A 15,198-nucleotide genomic window follows, 5' to 3' on the forward strand; every position below is an offset into this window, starting at 1 on the left:
ATCCTTCGAGAAGTGACAGAGCAGTGCGTTGTCATCCTTCCACCGCGATGCTAGTTATTACGACACCTAGCCATGGTCTCTGGCCTTTTTATAGCTTGAGAGCACAGAGCATTGAAGTATGGATATCCAAAGCTCAACATTTGTACTTATGTGATACAAATACTTCTTGAAAAGGGCATTTGTCCTTAGAATTCACTTCACTGGATTCAGAAAAATGATTCCGTGTTTGACGAGTCATGTCGACAACTAACAGCCTTCATGCTTTGCTTGGTATGCTGAAGACATGGGCGCTGCTTCGTGGTAAACACTTGGTAGCAACCTCAAAAGAAAAAAAGAAAACAAATCATCAATCAAGAATCAGTGTAACGCATCAATCCATTTGACCAATTTCTGGTCTTTTCCTCTCGGTTGGTCACTGTGCGTGACCAACCTATCTAGTTGGTAGCATGGGCGGAATGTGGCTTAGACCACTAGCGCAGTGCCAAGAGAAACAGAATTGAAATTGTTCTGTTGTCTCAACACAAGTACTATATGTTGAAGGGTTTTGAAAAAACAAAGCAATAGGTGTCGCTTAACTCTATTTGCATAAAGAAAATTACTATACAGCACCAATTTCCTGGTCATAGTTATTTCACTCGGAAACGGTTGTAACAAAAGCTGGAGAAATGCAACGAAGTTTGGAAGAAGCAGTTCGATGGGCAGCCCCGCTACAGGCCATACGGTCGCTTAGTTCTTTCCTCTTAGCTTTGCCCGTGTTTCAGTTGCTGTGCGCTCATTACTTTCATCATTATTACCATTTCAGTATCTTGGCACCTGCTTATTAGTGAGTGATTGTGTTTAATTATGTTTGGTACAAACCCACCCCTAGCGTTGTGGCAAACACATGGGGCACTCAATCCTCACACCCCTGGTTTCCTCGGCCGTTTCATTTTCTTTATCATTTCTTCAGTGTATGATTAGGTTACCTTAAAATCACGAGCAAGCGCCCCTACCTGGACAAGTGCCACCTTTCCTGATTCGTCAGGTTTAAGATATGCGGCCTCTTCTCGCCTCTCGTCATTTTCAGTTTTGTTCGGGCAAATGAAAACATTGAATGCATGGGTATTCAATAAAGCATTTAATTAGACGCACAGGTGTACAATTCTTTATCCTTAGCTGCTTTTCTGCAGCCGTCTTAAATTTAGATCCACGGCGGAGCAAACCCCATCTCCTCCCCCTCACATCTTGTCGAATTATTGTTTACTATAGGGGGACCGCTTGCCTGTGATTTTACGGTATTCAAAGCTTCGTCCATCACTTCTTATGCCACCACCGTGTTTTGGCCAGTCTGATTTTCGTTTATTAAAAATATTTCTGCACTTGCGGGTTAGCGTGTTGGCGTTCTATTCTCTTCATCTCGTGTAACGTGTGCAAACGAAGCTTTTATCTTTTTAGCTGCCAGTACTACTAGCACTAGCGATAAAAATTGGGAAGAAACGATAGCATCCCCCGCACTAGATTAGGGAATCGTATGTACTGCGAACTCAAGCTGAAATTTATTGCTCTGATGATTTCATTATCTGAACATGAATCTGTTTCAAAAGGCCAGTTGCATACATCGATTCTCAGAATTAACGTCATGCACAAAAAAGGCTTGATGTGGGTTGCTGGGTCAAGTTAATGCTCCTTAGTTTGTTTCGACAGTATCAGTAGTGAATAGACCACAAAAGTGTAGTTCAGTTAACTATAAAGTCAGGACAGTGTCTCCATATGCATTTATACATTCTTAGAGACATTTCGGCGTGCACACAGTGGACGGGAAAACGGAAAAAAGCAAGAAGACGGACAGGCGCGAACTCACAGCTCAGTTTATTGAAATAAATACACTAAATGCACGATGTTCGCTGTGTGCACGCCCCACAATGTTTCTGTGGATGTCCTTGAATCAACTCGCCCAGTTTTCCATGCTTTAGCATTTATACCTTTTGTTAACCCAATAAAGTAGGCAATGTTAGAATAAAGCAGTGCTAGTTTATGTATACACAAAAGGCAGGAGTTAAAACGAGTTGTCCTTGCTTATTTTCTTTTTTTCATTAAAAAAGGTTCATGCTATTCATAACAGACTTGTTATAGGAAATAAACTGAGGGGAAAAGAAATAGTAACATGATGCATTATCCCTTTTTGTGTATGTTTGTCTTTTTTTTAAGTGCCGTTTTTGTTGTGGCCGCTTATCCATCCCTTCTTTCCACTGCTATCTCTCGTTTTCACGTCCGTACTGACATTTGATCTCTCCCACTTTCGTTTTACTTGTTCCCGCATGGTCGTTTATCTATTTTTGTTTGGCCTGTATCTTTTTTTTATCTGGAGAGAGGGAAAGACAGATAAGCAGGTGTTATTGCAAACACCATGAACTGTTTTCTACACACTTACCTAAAAGCATCTAGTCTGTGTAATGCATCTATTCAGTGCAGTGATTTCACACGATGAATGCACTGAACCTTTAAAATTCAACATTTATGATCCTTTCATTGGCCAATGTAGTAAAAATAAGGAAGTCTTGAAAATTTCTCCTCAACAACCCAAGTTTGAGGGGATAATAATTTTATGATTTATCCAGAATAATTTTTCTTTTTGAACGTTTCCCAATAATAATTACTGTGTTTGTCTTTAGGGCTCTTTCTTGTGTTTTGTAGTGTGTGTTGAGCCTAGTATAGGTAGTATGAACTTGTTAATGTCTACCTAGCTCTATTTTAGTGACAGGTTTGAGGGCAAAGACGTTGTGGTGGCATGTCCAACACGCTCTTGCAATGTGACGGGAAATTTCTCACTCCCAATTGGGAGTGAGAAATTTGGAGTGATTTCTCACTCCCAATTAACAATTTTTGTTCCTGTAAAGGACCAGGAACCATTCTGTAACAGCGCCACAATGCCTTTTCTGAAACACGAGAAAATATTGGTCTGCCAAAAGTTTTGTTCACTTCCGGGAAAGTTTTGTGAAATTTTTTTTTACATAAAGAGAGCTAAGAACATGATTGTGATGGGGTTAGCGGTAATATCAAAGTGGTGCCTGAAAAGTTAAACACAAGTGCCTTATTCGATAAGTGCAATATAAAATAGCTAAATTTTCGAACGCTGCTTTCATTGAATTCCATTCTTTGCAGAGGCAAATGACTAAAAGCATTTACAAGTTGTAGTGCAAAGTGTCACGGATGCATTAGAAGTCGAGACAACTTACATTAAAGCTAGTATGTTTCGCACCTTCATGTGTTTCTTGCTCTGCATATGACATATGTTCAATAGCGTGTTTTAGTACTGTCTACGTAGCGTCCATAACAGCTTCAAATATGCAATAATGCCATGCTTTACGTGGAACGCATGCGCATAACTATTGGCTCCCGCGTACTGAGCTAGTTTTTTTTACATACACAGCACCATAACGGATGCAGCATACGGAGTCCTAAATCCTGATATTGACATGGAACAAGTTCAAGCAGTCGTAGTTCCGATTAAAAGGAGCAGTTGTGCACGTAAAAAAAAGGACTTTAAGCCCAGTTTTTATAATTCTTAAAAAAAATTATTTCTATTCAGCCATTCATCAATAAAATTTGCACTGTTAGTAAATGAAGGTAAAAAAGTGGCAGAAAGATGACTCCACTAATTCAGAGGTGCTTGCTTATGCGTGAGCGTACTTGCATAGGTGCCGCACTGTAGTGTTTTAGCCATTACAAAAGAGTGAGGGCATTACCTTTAATTATTGACTCAATTATGGACTGCATAATCACTTGTTTGCTTGTTTCTTCTTATTTTTTTCTTTGTGTATTTTGAGCCTGTTGTGTGATTTCTGTTGGTTTGTTTCGTTTCAGTGCTCGCGTATGCATTGTTCATCTGTGCCATTGTCATGCATGGAAGTTCACTGGCTCTTTTAAAAGGAACACTGTTTCTACTTACATCCTTAATTTTTTTCCTCCTTATTTTGTCTCTTTACGGGGTGGGCCGTTTTTACATGTTTGTTGTTTGCACTTGTCTTTTCTGTCGCACCACTCTACTGTGCTCGGCTGGTGTTTCGTACCTCACTTCCTCTCTCGTTACCTGCCGACGAGGTTGTCGACAGCACCTCGACGGGTTGTTGTGTTTTATGTTTGCAACTCTGCTTTTTATTCGTAATTTTTTTTTCTGCTCGACCTTCGCTCTCGAGCAGCGCGCAGATACGCAGGTGCGCCGCTAAGCCTCGCTGGCTTCTCGCTGGCTGCATTGTTTCAGCTTCAGTTGCTGCGCCGCCTGTTCTAGATTTTTTGGCTTTGACTTTGGCTTGGATTTTCGCTCAGCCAAGCCACAGGTGGGAAAGGTGCCCCCTCCCCCCCCCTTTTTTGTTCTTTTTAGAACGAGACTGGAAACATTCCATGAAGTGAGTTGCCCAGACTTCTATAGGCCCTTGTGCTTCTGTTTTTTTCTTTTCTTTGATCTAGGCTTTTTTTTCTGCACTTTCTTGATTGTAGGGAAGATTCTAGTTTAATCTTTCGTTGCAGAGCTTAATAGTTCAGGTAATTATGTTGCTGCGTCTGCTTTAGTCTTAGCACAGAGCATATTTCAGAGTTAAGTCACTAAAGTTCTTAGAAGTGATTAACTCAGGCTTTCTTGATTGTGATTTGTTTAAACATTCCTTGTTTTGCACCATAAATAGATATAAGTTGTTTCTGGATAATTTCATAATGTTCAGTAATTGTGATAATTTAGCCGCTGTGGCACTTCAGGGCTTGTGCCTACAGTACAGAATTGAGGGTTTTATATACATCAGCATTTTCTCTTAACAGTGGTTGACGCTTTGAAACTTTGTGTTAACTGCAATTAATGATTTGAGAGCAAATTCAGCCATTCTGCTGACAAGGGTAGCTGTTACAATTTTTTGTTGGAGCTTAGCCCAATGCTAGCGCATATTTGTAGTCTATTGAAGTCGCACTCTTTGAAGGTATTGAAAAAGACATGGGGCAACATGAACGGGAGGTACCCAGTTGTGAGAGCTTAAGTTTTCTCTTTCCATGATATTTTGAGATTTGTGTTGCTTCCAAAGCCGTTAGAGACGCCGGCCGACGAACGGGCCCTCCCAGTGCCAGAGATGCAGCATCAGCAAAACTGCGATCTGCAAAGCGCCACGCACTTTCACTCTTGAGAAAATGGCCAAAGGCGACGCCAAAGTGTACCGGTGGTCTCTGTTTCCCCCCCTTCAGGCGCAGGAGTCGATGCCAACGGCAGCCAAGCCAACTCCACAGCTGCCCCCAAGAGAGAGTCCCTTGCCCGAACCTCGCTGCGATCTTCTAAATGTAAAGTCTATAGTTTAGCTTCCAACATTTTTTTTTTACAATTCTCGTATGGTAGCAGTAGGAATCAGTTGTTGAAAAGAGGCTGAAGAACGGAGAGATGAGGTACTGCTGAAACCGTTGCTGCCAGCGCAGCAGGGCACCGAAATCATTGCAGCGTCACGGACGTAGAGATAATAAGCGCAACTGACAAAACAGTAGCAGTGATGGCTTCTGTGAAGTTGAGGAAAGCAGCTTGCAATTAACTTAAAACCTCCAATATAAGTACACTTCACTCCTGCAATTCAACAGTATAATCAAGTCACTGGTAATTATAGAAAACTACAAACATGCACTGTTTTCGTAGAGGCTGAATCAGTGTAACAGTGTCAGCATTGGTTTTGAAGACATGTTCTTTATGTTGCCCTGAGTTCTCTGAGAATGATGTTGATTTGGCATAGTATTTCTTAGGATTTTCACATGCTGCTGAATTGTTATGACTCTGGCCTTGCGGTAATTAATAGAATTGGCATGGTTCTTATGACACAAGCAGCAATGTTTCATTACGAATTCGATCTCTGATGACTCATTCACTTTTCTTCGCAGTACGGAGACGTGCGAGTAGTGCCCGAGGCAATGCAATTTTTTCAGCGTTTTGTTGCACTTGCCGCAACATTGAAAGTGCCTCCTCTCTTCGTAGAATGCGGAAAGAATTTTTTTTTTTCTTTGAGCGATGACACATCTGCTCCCCGCCACGTACCGTCTTTTCCTTTGGAAGCACCCCACGCCACTCGCTTTCTTCACCTAACACACGCAACTGCTTTTCGATTAACCTGGAAAGCCCCTCTGCATGCCCGACTGGAATGGGAACTTGCAATGTTGGTCTCTCTGGCCTTCACCGGCAATGCACACGATGAACCAGCGACAGTATCGGCCAGCAGAGCCGGCTCTGTCAGGCGGTTATTGAACATACGCTCGGATAAGTCGTATCATGTGTGACCTGAAACCTGCCGGTGCTTGAACTTTCTATTAAGCAGAATAGTTGGCCCTATCAAGAGTCTTTTATTTAAATAGTGATGTGCGAGTTAACTGCCAAGGCCTTCCACTTGGTATGTGCTGAGATCGTACAAATTTTCTGAGCTACAACTTTTAGAATGAACGTGTCTGTCAAAATGGTTTGTTAGTGGGTTTGTTAGTATACAGCAGTAGTAATAATAGCAGGAAAGCTGAAAGTCACACATCAACCGAAGTACGAGATTTGGTATATGCACTTTCTGGGCTGGATTATCTCATAGAAGTTGGGGGCAGAGTAGATGGCAAGTGAAGCAACTTCACCAGGATGCCAACTTTTTTAATGAGATGGCTTAAAGGGACTCTAAAGAGAAAAATGATTTTTCTCAAATTCGTCAATTCCTCTCTCACTATAACAAAATCGCCATGTTTGCCGTGAGAAGATGCTTGGCAAGCGGGAAAACACGCAGAACGAAAATACGGGTGGCGACGCCAGCTTTCCAGAATCAATCACCATGGTGTCATAGGTTTTGACAGTATGTACTAGGGTATACGTCATTGCTAATCTAGTAAAAATGTAGTACATTGTCCTGTGAGGGGGTCATACTCTTAACATATAAAGTTTCAAGAAATTACATTGAGCCGATGCTGCCAAAATGTTAAAAATAATCTTTCATATCCGTGACGTCACGTGAAAGATTTCGGCGCAAAATTTAAAAGCGAAACTTTAACCTTGATTCTCTACTCTTTTAATGAATAGGCAATGGTGAAATTAATGTCATTAGTGTTTTCAGAGTGTAATTCATAAATCTAAGCCAATTTATTGTTTCACTTTAACATCCCTTTAGTATAGAGGAAGTACAGCTATGTACTGATAGTGGCAATTCTGCTAGCATCATTTTTGGCTGATCTGTTGGTGTACCGGCTATTTGAGTTGATAGGGGGCGTCCTAAAGTTCTCTACCTACGATAATTTTCATAGCAGTGATACCACAAAAGTTAGGAAAAATCATTCCGAGACATGCAACTTTATTTGATAAAATATTTGCTTGCATCAAAAGCACGGACTGCCATTTAGTGTTATTATTTTGTTGGCAAAAAAAAAAAAATTCTGCATTATATTGTCGTCAGTGAGAACGTACTCGATATTTATTGAAATCATTAACACACCAAGTGATGCTCTTATGATTTTCTATTTCTTTTCACAATGGAAAAGATTGACGTAGACTATTCTGGTCAGACTATATGTTCGCTTTGGGAACTATGACTTAGCCATTGGCCTTAGATAAGATATGAATACATTACAAACGCAACCCTTTAATCGACTGGTTTAACAAAAAGTTAATACAGGTGCTTCAGAAGAGCTTCATGATGTTACGCAGTGCATTTCACTGACCATTAAGAAGCCATTAAAATGTTGCCTTTATTGGCACTTTAGATATATCATAGTAGCTTCATAATATCGATTACTAAGCAGAGTAGTTTGCATTTGCAATATTGCTGTGTCATTAGGGCCTGTTGTTAGTACTGTGGCAGGTAGTTCTAGTTCATACTGTTAACTGTGTACAGTTCTGTGATGTCTGCTGTGATATCAAAATTTAGTGACTTAGTGTGCTGTCAGTCAGTACAATTAAGTGAAATGGCGTAAAAGTGACTGACGCGAGTACTGTCATGATTCCTCAGCAGCATCTCGTCAATGGGGATACTGGCAGGGTCATCCTTTTTCATAAACTTTCTAAGTATCATTTGCACGTCTAATGCTGTAAACAGCTATATCTGGATTCAAAATACACCTCTTGTTGTGTATTGACTTCTTGCACTGCTGTTACCCTACTAATGTTTTGTCTCAATTCGTTAACACTTTTTTCTGATCACTTAATTTTATGTCATACTAATTGAACCTTGAATGAGAAGTTTGAACACGTTTCATGCTGCTTATTGGCTGCAGCATCCCATAGATGCTGGGCCAAGCACTAAATATCTGATGTACTCGAAGTACCTTCGTAAACGTGTCAAAAGTATGTCAGCAGGCCTAAAATGATATGTCATTGAAGAAACTGTCGTTGTAGTCAACACTCAGACAAGGAGAGTTCTGTTTTTTTGGGCAAGAGGTTGTCAAGTACCCTTCACTTTGTCGCTGCTGGGGTTGTAGTCAGTGTTACACTATTGTCACTTTAGTATTATTACGCCAGTGTTACACCAGTGTTGCAAAAGCATTAAACAAGGCGTGGTACACTAATATTTAAATACAAATTCTCACTTACTATGACTTCTTCACACTTCAAGTATTTGGCTCATTTAAATTGGCAGTGATAGAGGTACATGCCCTCTGTGCAAGTGAGGTTCTTTGCAAATGGTTCATCCTCTTTGACCTGCTTTTCGTTTCTGCCAACACAAGAAGCTTGCAATTTTACTGCACTAGGTGCATGGTAGTGACGAAGCACTTCATGACTGGTGGTGGCAGTGCTTTATATTGGTTAACGATTGCCCTTGTTGCTGAGGTGACGGTGCTTCCTCGCCATCTGGCACAGTGGGTTGCTCGTTAGACGCTCAATCGCTTCTTCCCCTCTTGCCTTTTTCACATCGTCACTTCACCCATCTCACCACCACCACCACCCTTTCGTTTTTTGCACCCTTGAGCCATCTCTCGCATCACGCTTTTGTTTTTTCACCCTTTGGGAGCAGCAAACAGCGGCGGCAGAAGCAGCGCGCCGGCGGTCACGGCGGTGGCAGTGGCGGTGACTCATCGCTTTTCTTGTTCTTTTAGTCCTTTTTTTCTGTTTAAATATTTTTTTAGAGAAACGGTAAGAGAAGTGGCAGGTATGTGAAGTGACAGTGGTGATTTGTTTACAAGCCACGCTCTCCTCTGTTAAGTAGCAAGCACCCAAGTGGTAGGGGAATGGAGGGAGGGGGTTATACAACCCACAAGCAATCAGGATTTGAACATTTGTTTGCTTCAGCACTTTTACTAGCGGTATTTGGATATTGTCAGCATTTGCACCAGCATATTTAGGCAGGCTGGTATCATCTGGAAAGTGTAACTTTGCGTGGTGACAGCAAAAAGGGGCCGTAGTGTAGTCATTTTAGAGGGTGTGGCACCAGCAGAAAATGTCTGCTTTACGTGATGAGAATAAGCATGTCCTTGTGGTACAGTAATCTCTTAAGGCTTTGTGTTAGTATCAGTACATCCGTTCTGTAACTACCCACTATACCATCGTTACTAGTACTTTGAACATATTGGTACCGAAATCATTGAACTTGTTGTATCAGCAGAAGTCTTCAATTTTGTCCGCTGTCTTAGCTAGGTTAAAGGGGCCCTTAAACTTTGTTGTGAGTATCCATGGAATTAATTCACTGGAAAAGCGCATTACCTCACAAATTGAAAGCCGCAAAAATTTTAAGAATCTGTCCAGTACAAGCGGAGTTACGAATATTTGTCACATGCTGCAATCACATTCTCTCTCCTCTCGTCCCAGCAAAAGCGCTGGAAGCTGAGCAGGGAGGGAGGGGCAAACAAAAAACGTCACTCGCGTCTCGTCACCTTGAGGATTTGTTTCTTTTTTTTTTTCTAATACGCTGCTTTTTCAGTGCGATCGCGGGCGCACGCTTGGACAAGTGACGGCTTCTTGCGGCGAGCTTTGTAACAACCGAGCGCGCCATGTTCGAATCAGCCAACGGCTGATAGATGGGCTTACTGGGCTTAAAACCGTGATTTGTCGAGAGAAGAGAAAGCTATCTTTAGCTGACTTTGATGATTTATTGTGAATTACAGGCCGCGTTCTGTGCTATAATGCTTGGCTCGCGTGTTGTAGGGAGCCTCTACTACCGAACAGCAGCATTTTCTGACCATGCTCAAAAAGTGTTGCAGGGCCCCTTTAACAATGTTACTGTAAATTGAGAGCATGAAAGGGATTTCCATTATTTTCGCTGGGCTGTTCTTGGTGTGTTTGTATTCTTTGGTTGCAAAAGCCTTGTGTGATGAACTAGACAGAATAAAAACAATTAATGAAAGGTGTTTTAAATTGAAGCTTGCTTCTATAGTAATTAAGTGCATTGCTAAAATAAAAAAATGAGGAGGGTTTAGCTTGTAAACATATTGCCATTTCTTATTTAACGTACGACCTTTTATGTGATAGTTTATTAATTCTATGAGAGTAGATTCCCGCTAGTTCACTCCCACTTGAGAATGACTGGGCCAGTGCATTTCGTTGCCTTCTCAATTTATTTTTGAACAGACTTTTGTTACATAGTGTTCTTTGGCAGTAGTTTAGTTCAACACTGTCATCTGCACTAACTATATAGTGGTTATGCAACTATAAATGCATTTTAATATTTGCTAATGTACATAATTAATAATCTGGAATGCTGAATCAGTGTCATTTAATTCCTGTCATTTACCCAGCAATAGTCTGACCTATCGCGCCTGTATGTACCTGAGAGGGGGCTCTTCATCTTTGATCAGAAGCGACTTTTTTTTTTCCCGCTGTCATTCTAAGCAAGTTATGTTATGGTCAGTTATAGTGCGCACCTGCATGTTTAGAGTTAATGAAGGATGAGTGTACTATGAACATATTTACTTAACAACTAGAGTTCAGTGGTTGGAAGAGGAGGTTATTTTGTCATTAGTGCTATGTGCTGAATGTGGAGGCGTTTGTTACTCATGAACCGTTCATAAACGTTCGCAGTAAGAGCTAGGTGGAAGATAGCAGGCTAGCACTTCTTATGTGTGCTTGTACAGGTCGTTAGTAGTCTACTGCTGGATGCCATTACCACATTCTTGGTTCCCTGCTGTGGGACAGAAAGCCAGGCGACATTTACAATATGTAACTTATTTTTTTCATTTGCGTATGTCACAGTAAACAGGCAGCCAAATGTAAATATGGCCTCAGAAATAAAGATTAACCTTTTGACATCTTTAATAAAGGGACTAAATAGTTTCTCTGCCCCGAGAGAATTTCTCTGAACAAAAATGAAGGGCCGCCTCTGTGGTGCGCGCAATAAAATCTCAATTTTTTGTGAGAACGCAATACTGTGTTGCATGCAAGGTAGCTCCTTGTGCCACAGTTTCAGTTTCTTGTGCCAGGCTTTGTTATAAATTGTGCCGCCTAGTTGTTTAGTCTCCGCGTTTACCGTTGACAAATTAGTAATTGGCAAAACTAGTGTTGCCTACTAGCGTAGTACTAGTGACTGCAGTAATAGCAGACAATAGGGATACTACTAGTATTGCCTATTGTTATATGTTTTGTCTGTCGTTCAAAAAAGCAAACTTTCATAGACAGCAGATATATTCCGCTATGCTTAATAGTACGTAGTGCTGTCATTTGCTTCTAATCCCAGCAGCTAACCGTATTGTAGTGAGTAGTAGCACGCTTCCATGCTTTGCACTGTTACAAGCTGTATTTGTAGCTGTGTTGTCAAGTGCTGTCCTTTCTAGCTCGAAAAATGTGCGCTGCAACCATGAATATATAGGTCACAGGAGGTAGGATTGCGGCGAGTCTAGCAGCAGTGGTTATTATTTGGCTTGATAACTCGTGTAACTGCGTAAACGTAATACAGTTGAAAAGCTTAAAATTTTCAACATCTTAAAGTTGTAGTTTAAGGGGAATTTTCGATCAGTCTGTCAATCCATTTCGTGAAAAACAAGGATTTAGAACTCTTTAAATGCAATGGTTTGTAATCTTGTATGTATTAATAAAAGCAAGTAGCTGCACAAGTTACCAAGAATAGACTGCGTAAATGCGGTCGCATTATGGACACTACACTAGTAAACCAGTAATGATTTGGGTGGCTGCGAGGTAAGGGCGTTACATCCAGTTTTTCAATGTAGGCAGCCATCTTAGAGCTTTAGAGAGTGCAATGACATTTGCAAGCACGAAGGGAGGTCTCATAGTCTGTTAAATTGAAAGCAAGCAGTAACACTCAGCAGCTTCATGCTGTTCAAAAAATGAAAAGCTAGGTGGACCTGATTTTAGCGACAATTAATTTAGACTCCATACTTTCAAGACAGAACGCAGGTTTAGTGCAAGTTTCTGAGACAACAGCTTACGTGGCCTCCATTTTTCTTCCTACTTCTCCTTACGGTTAGTGTTGTTGCAACGTCAAGAAATTGAAATTGTTGCTGAAATGGAAAAGCAGCACGAAAGACGCGGACAGAGGAAAGATCTACGCGCTCATGAAGGATTTTACTACTTTCACTTTATTTGCTTACATGAAGTGCAGTTTTAGTTAGCATCGATTTGAACTCTTTTCTATTAAATCTTTTGTGACGCTTAGCTGTTCAGATCACCAAGTTTGCGTTCCTGCATTGGAAGTTGCATAAATAAGTATATATATATATATGAGAATCATGTCATGGCTAGGTAGGCACCTAATCTCGATTGGCTGTATGCTCCGCTTCCAGCTTTAGTTGGTCGAGGCAAGAGTGAAGACAGTGTGTGTGATGCCCGTGTTTCTTGTGGGTGACTGGGGTTACAGGGTTCTTGAGAACCAAGTGGGAACGGCAGAAAGAAAAACGCAAGCGAAAGAAGGAGATGTCTTCCAAGGACGCGTCGACCACGAGCGGAGAGGCGTGAGTATCGGACTTGTTAGTTTTTTTTTTTTTTAAATAGGTTTGTTATCTTCATCTTTCTTCCTGCGCATATGGCTTTGCATTGCTTTCTGTGCATCTCGTAATCATCATCTAAGCTTGAGAGGCAAAGTGGGCGTTAACTCACAACTGAGGCATGCATCCATTCAAGCTACGGACAGGTTTCTATTTACATCACCTCTTGTTTCTAAATCACTCGAACTAGGGGTAGATACTTAAACTGAGTCGTATGCGCGCGCTGTAATCTGAATTTTTCTTTCTGAGAATTTCCCTAAAAAAAAAGAGAAGGGGGTTCTTTCATCCCCAGTTTGCTAAAGCCACTAAGCACAACCTGCAATGGTCGCAAGGCGCTCATTGCCCTAATGAGCCTGCATTGGCAGGGGTATTCCACCGCTTTCGGAACGGTTTGTTAGGAACAGTTGAAATGGGTGTTGTCTTTCTTAGCACAGGTGGGGTTAACTTCTGGTCATATAAGTTGTAATGAATTTGACTTTCTGAATATTTGCATCATTTTCTTGTTGAAGCAGATCATATCGTACCATTACTTAAAAAAAAAAGCTTTGTTTTTATGGAGTTGCTATTGCTAAATTTTGCATGTAGTTATTAACTCCGTAGCAACATATTTTCTTACTTTTATGCTGCTCTACTTAAGAAGCCAGTGGGATGCAGAATCGGTTAAACCTCACAAGTTGCCCACACAGAGCACCTGTTTTTCACTGGGAATCGTTTTGTTTCACACAGTTGGAAAATTGTCTTTTTTTCACTTGCCTATTTGTTGTCTGTTTTTTTTTTTCACGAAGCACACAGTTTTTGCTCGTGTCTTGGATGATGGGGTGTTGGTCTGGTTGATGTGCTGTGGATTGACTAACTGCACCTCCCTGTGCAAACGTTGCCACTTGGGAGTCACGTGTGCCCTCACGTGTGCTTGCTACGTGTCCACTAACACTGCTGCTTGTGCTATGTCAGAGGTGCGCTCTCACGTTTAAAGCTTGTCGACCTTGAATGTGGATGACAGCCAAACGTCTGCCAAAGTTCGCACAAAATAAATGCGGTCATGAAGTATAAAAAGCCTCCCAATCTTGGTCATGTAGCTGCCATGTAAAAACTGAAAATTGAGCAACTTAACAACAGCTCAGTTACAGGCCAACATGCGATGTATAGCAGGAAAGCAGTAATATTGCTATCAAGCAAGAACAAGTACAGCCATGTACTGAGCATGAATGGTAGAAGAACAGACCTTCAGTACAGCTTGAGATTGGAAAGTTTGTTAGTGATACTTCAATTTTGAAGCACTGGGACACCCTGCGAACCTGTTTGATATCTCCAAGCTAAAGAAAGAAAACCTGCAGTTTTAATTACAAGCCGATTGTAAGTTTCAAAACGGAAAGAGAAAGCACTTAAAGCGCATGACGAAATCCCGTAACCCCGCCCATACTTGACAGATTTTTAAAATGTTTGCGACAGTCAATTAGTGAGGCAGTAAATGGCAAAAAAAGAAGGGGGACGAAGTGAAGGCACCAACTGACGAACATGGGCATCTTGCGTTCGAGTCTTCACTTCCTCCTCGTCCTTCTCGAGTCATACCTATTTTTCTGAATTTCTGAACTAACTAGCTCAGCAACAAGAGCTGTTATGGTGAGAGTGGTCTTTTTATGAGAGAAAGAGCATTACACCTTTTGCAAGGGGTGTCGCAGGACTCCTTGTAACGTAGATGCTTAAAGCAAATCTCATGCACGAAGCGAATGCTGACCTGGACGAGTTTCAGATTGAGCGCAAAACACGTCTTCTCCTAAAGCAAGGCGGCCGCCTGGGTGGCGCTCGCTCCTCAGGGCACGAGTCGCTCTGGGCCGAGCCGGCGGCAGTGGCACCCTGCACGAACCGTCGCCGCCCTGCGAACGTAGCACGCTCCGGCGGCTCTCGGTCGAACAGCCTCGAGCCACCTCTGACCTCGATTCACTCTTCCACATGCCGGTCTGCACGGCAACCACGGCAACCACTTCGGTGGTGCCGGTGCCCACCAGGTTAGTTGTTCCAGTGTGAGGCGGTGGCAGCGAGCAGTAGTTGGTATGCAAATGATTCTCGGGCTCCGAGAGCTGTGCAATTGAAAGTGGGAATTAGAGTGATAGGTGCAATGGTAATGTGTCCGTCTGTGAAATTCTTAAACTTATAAAAATCTTGTTCTTTCATCCTTTTCTACAATTGAGGAAGCATAATTAGGTATACCCTCTGCAGTAGCAGCCGTTAGTTGCAGAAAAATAGTTCATAATCTTAGCTTCTCAATGTCACGGATGCATTTTGTTGAGGGTAGAATGTACTAGTACACTTGTG

At 41.7% G+C, this 15,198-nt stretch overlaps 1 protein-coding gene across 10 annotated transcripts in view; it reads left to right on the forward strand.

The window, feature by feature from the left end:
* Positions 1 to 15,198, forward strand: part of LOC142761617 (F-BAR domain only protein 2-like) — an 81,411-nt gene that overhangs the window by 43,306 nt on the left and 22,907 nt on the right. For 2 of the 10 annotated variants that reach the window (XM_075875248.1, XM_075875251.1), the window contains exons 7-9: positions 5,206 to 5,298; positions 12,759 to 12,852; positions 14,670 to 14,891. In XM_075875248.1, coding sequence (XP_075731363.1) covers positions 5,206 to 5,298; positions 12,759 to 12,852; positions 14,670 to 14,891 — 409 coding nt within the window. The remainder of the gene's footprint in view (positions 1 to 5,205; positions 5,299 to 12,758; positions 12,853 to 14,669; positions 14,892 to 15,198) is intronic. The other 8 variants (XM_075875252.1, XM_075875257.1, XM_075875250.1 and 5 more) reach the window with 5 other exon arrangements.

The sequence above is a fragment of the Rhipicephalus microplus genome, chromosome 10 (assembly GCF_043290135.1).
Source record: "Rhipicephalus microplus isolate Deutch F79 chromosome 10, USDA_Rmic, whole genome shotgun sequence".
Taxonomy (NCBI): domain Eukaryota; kingdom Metazoa; phylum Arthropoda; class Arachnida; order Ixodida; family Ixodidae; genus Rhipicephalus; species Rhipicephalus microplus.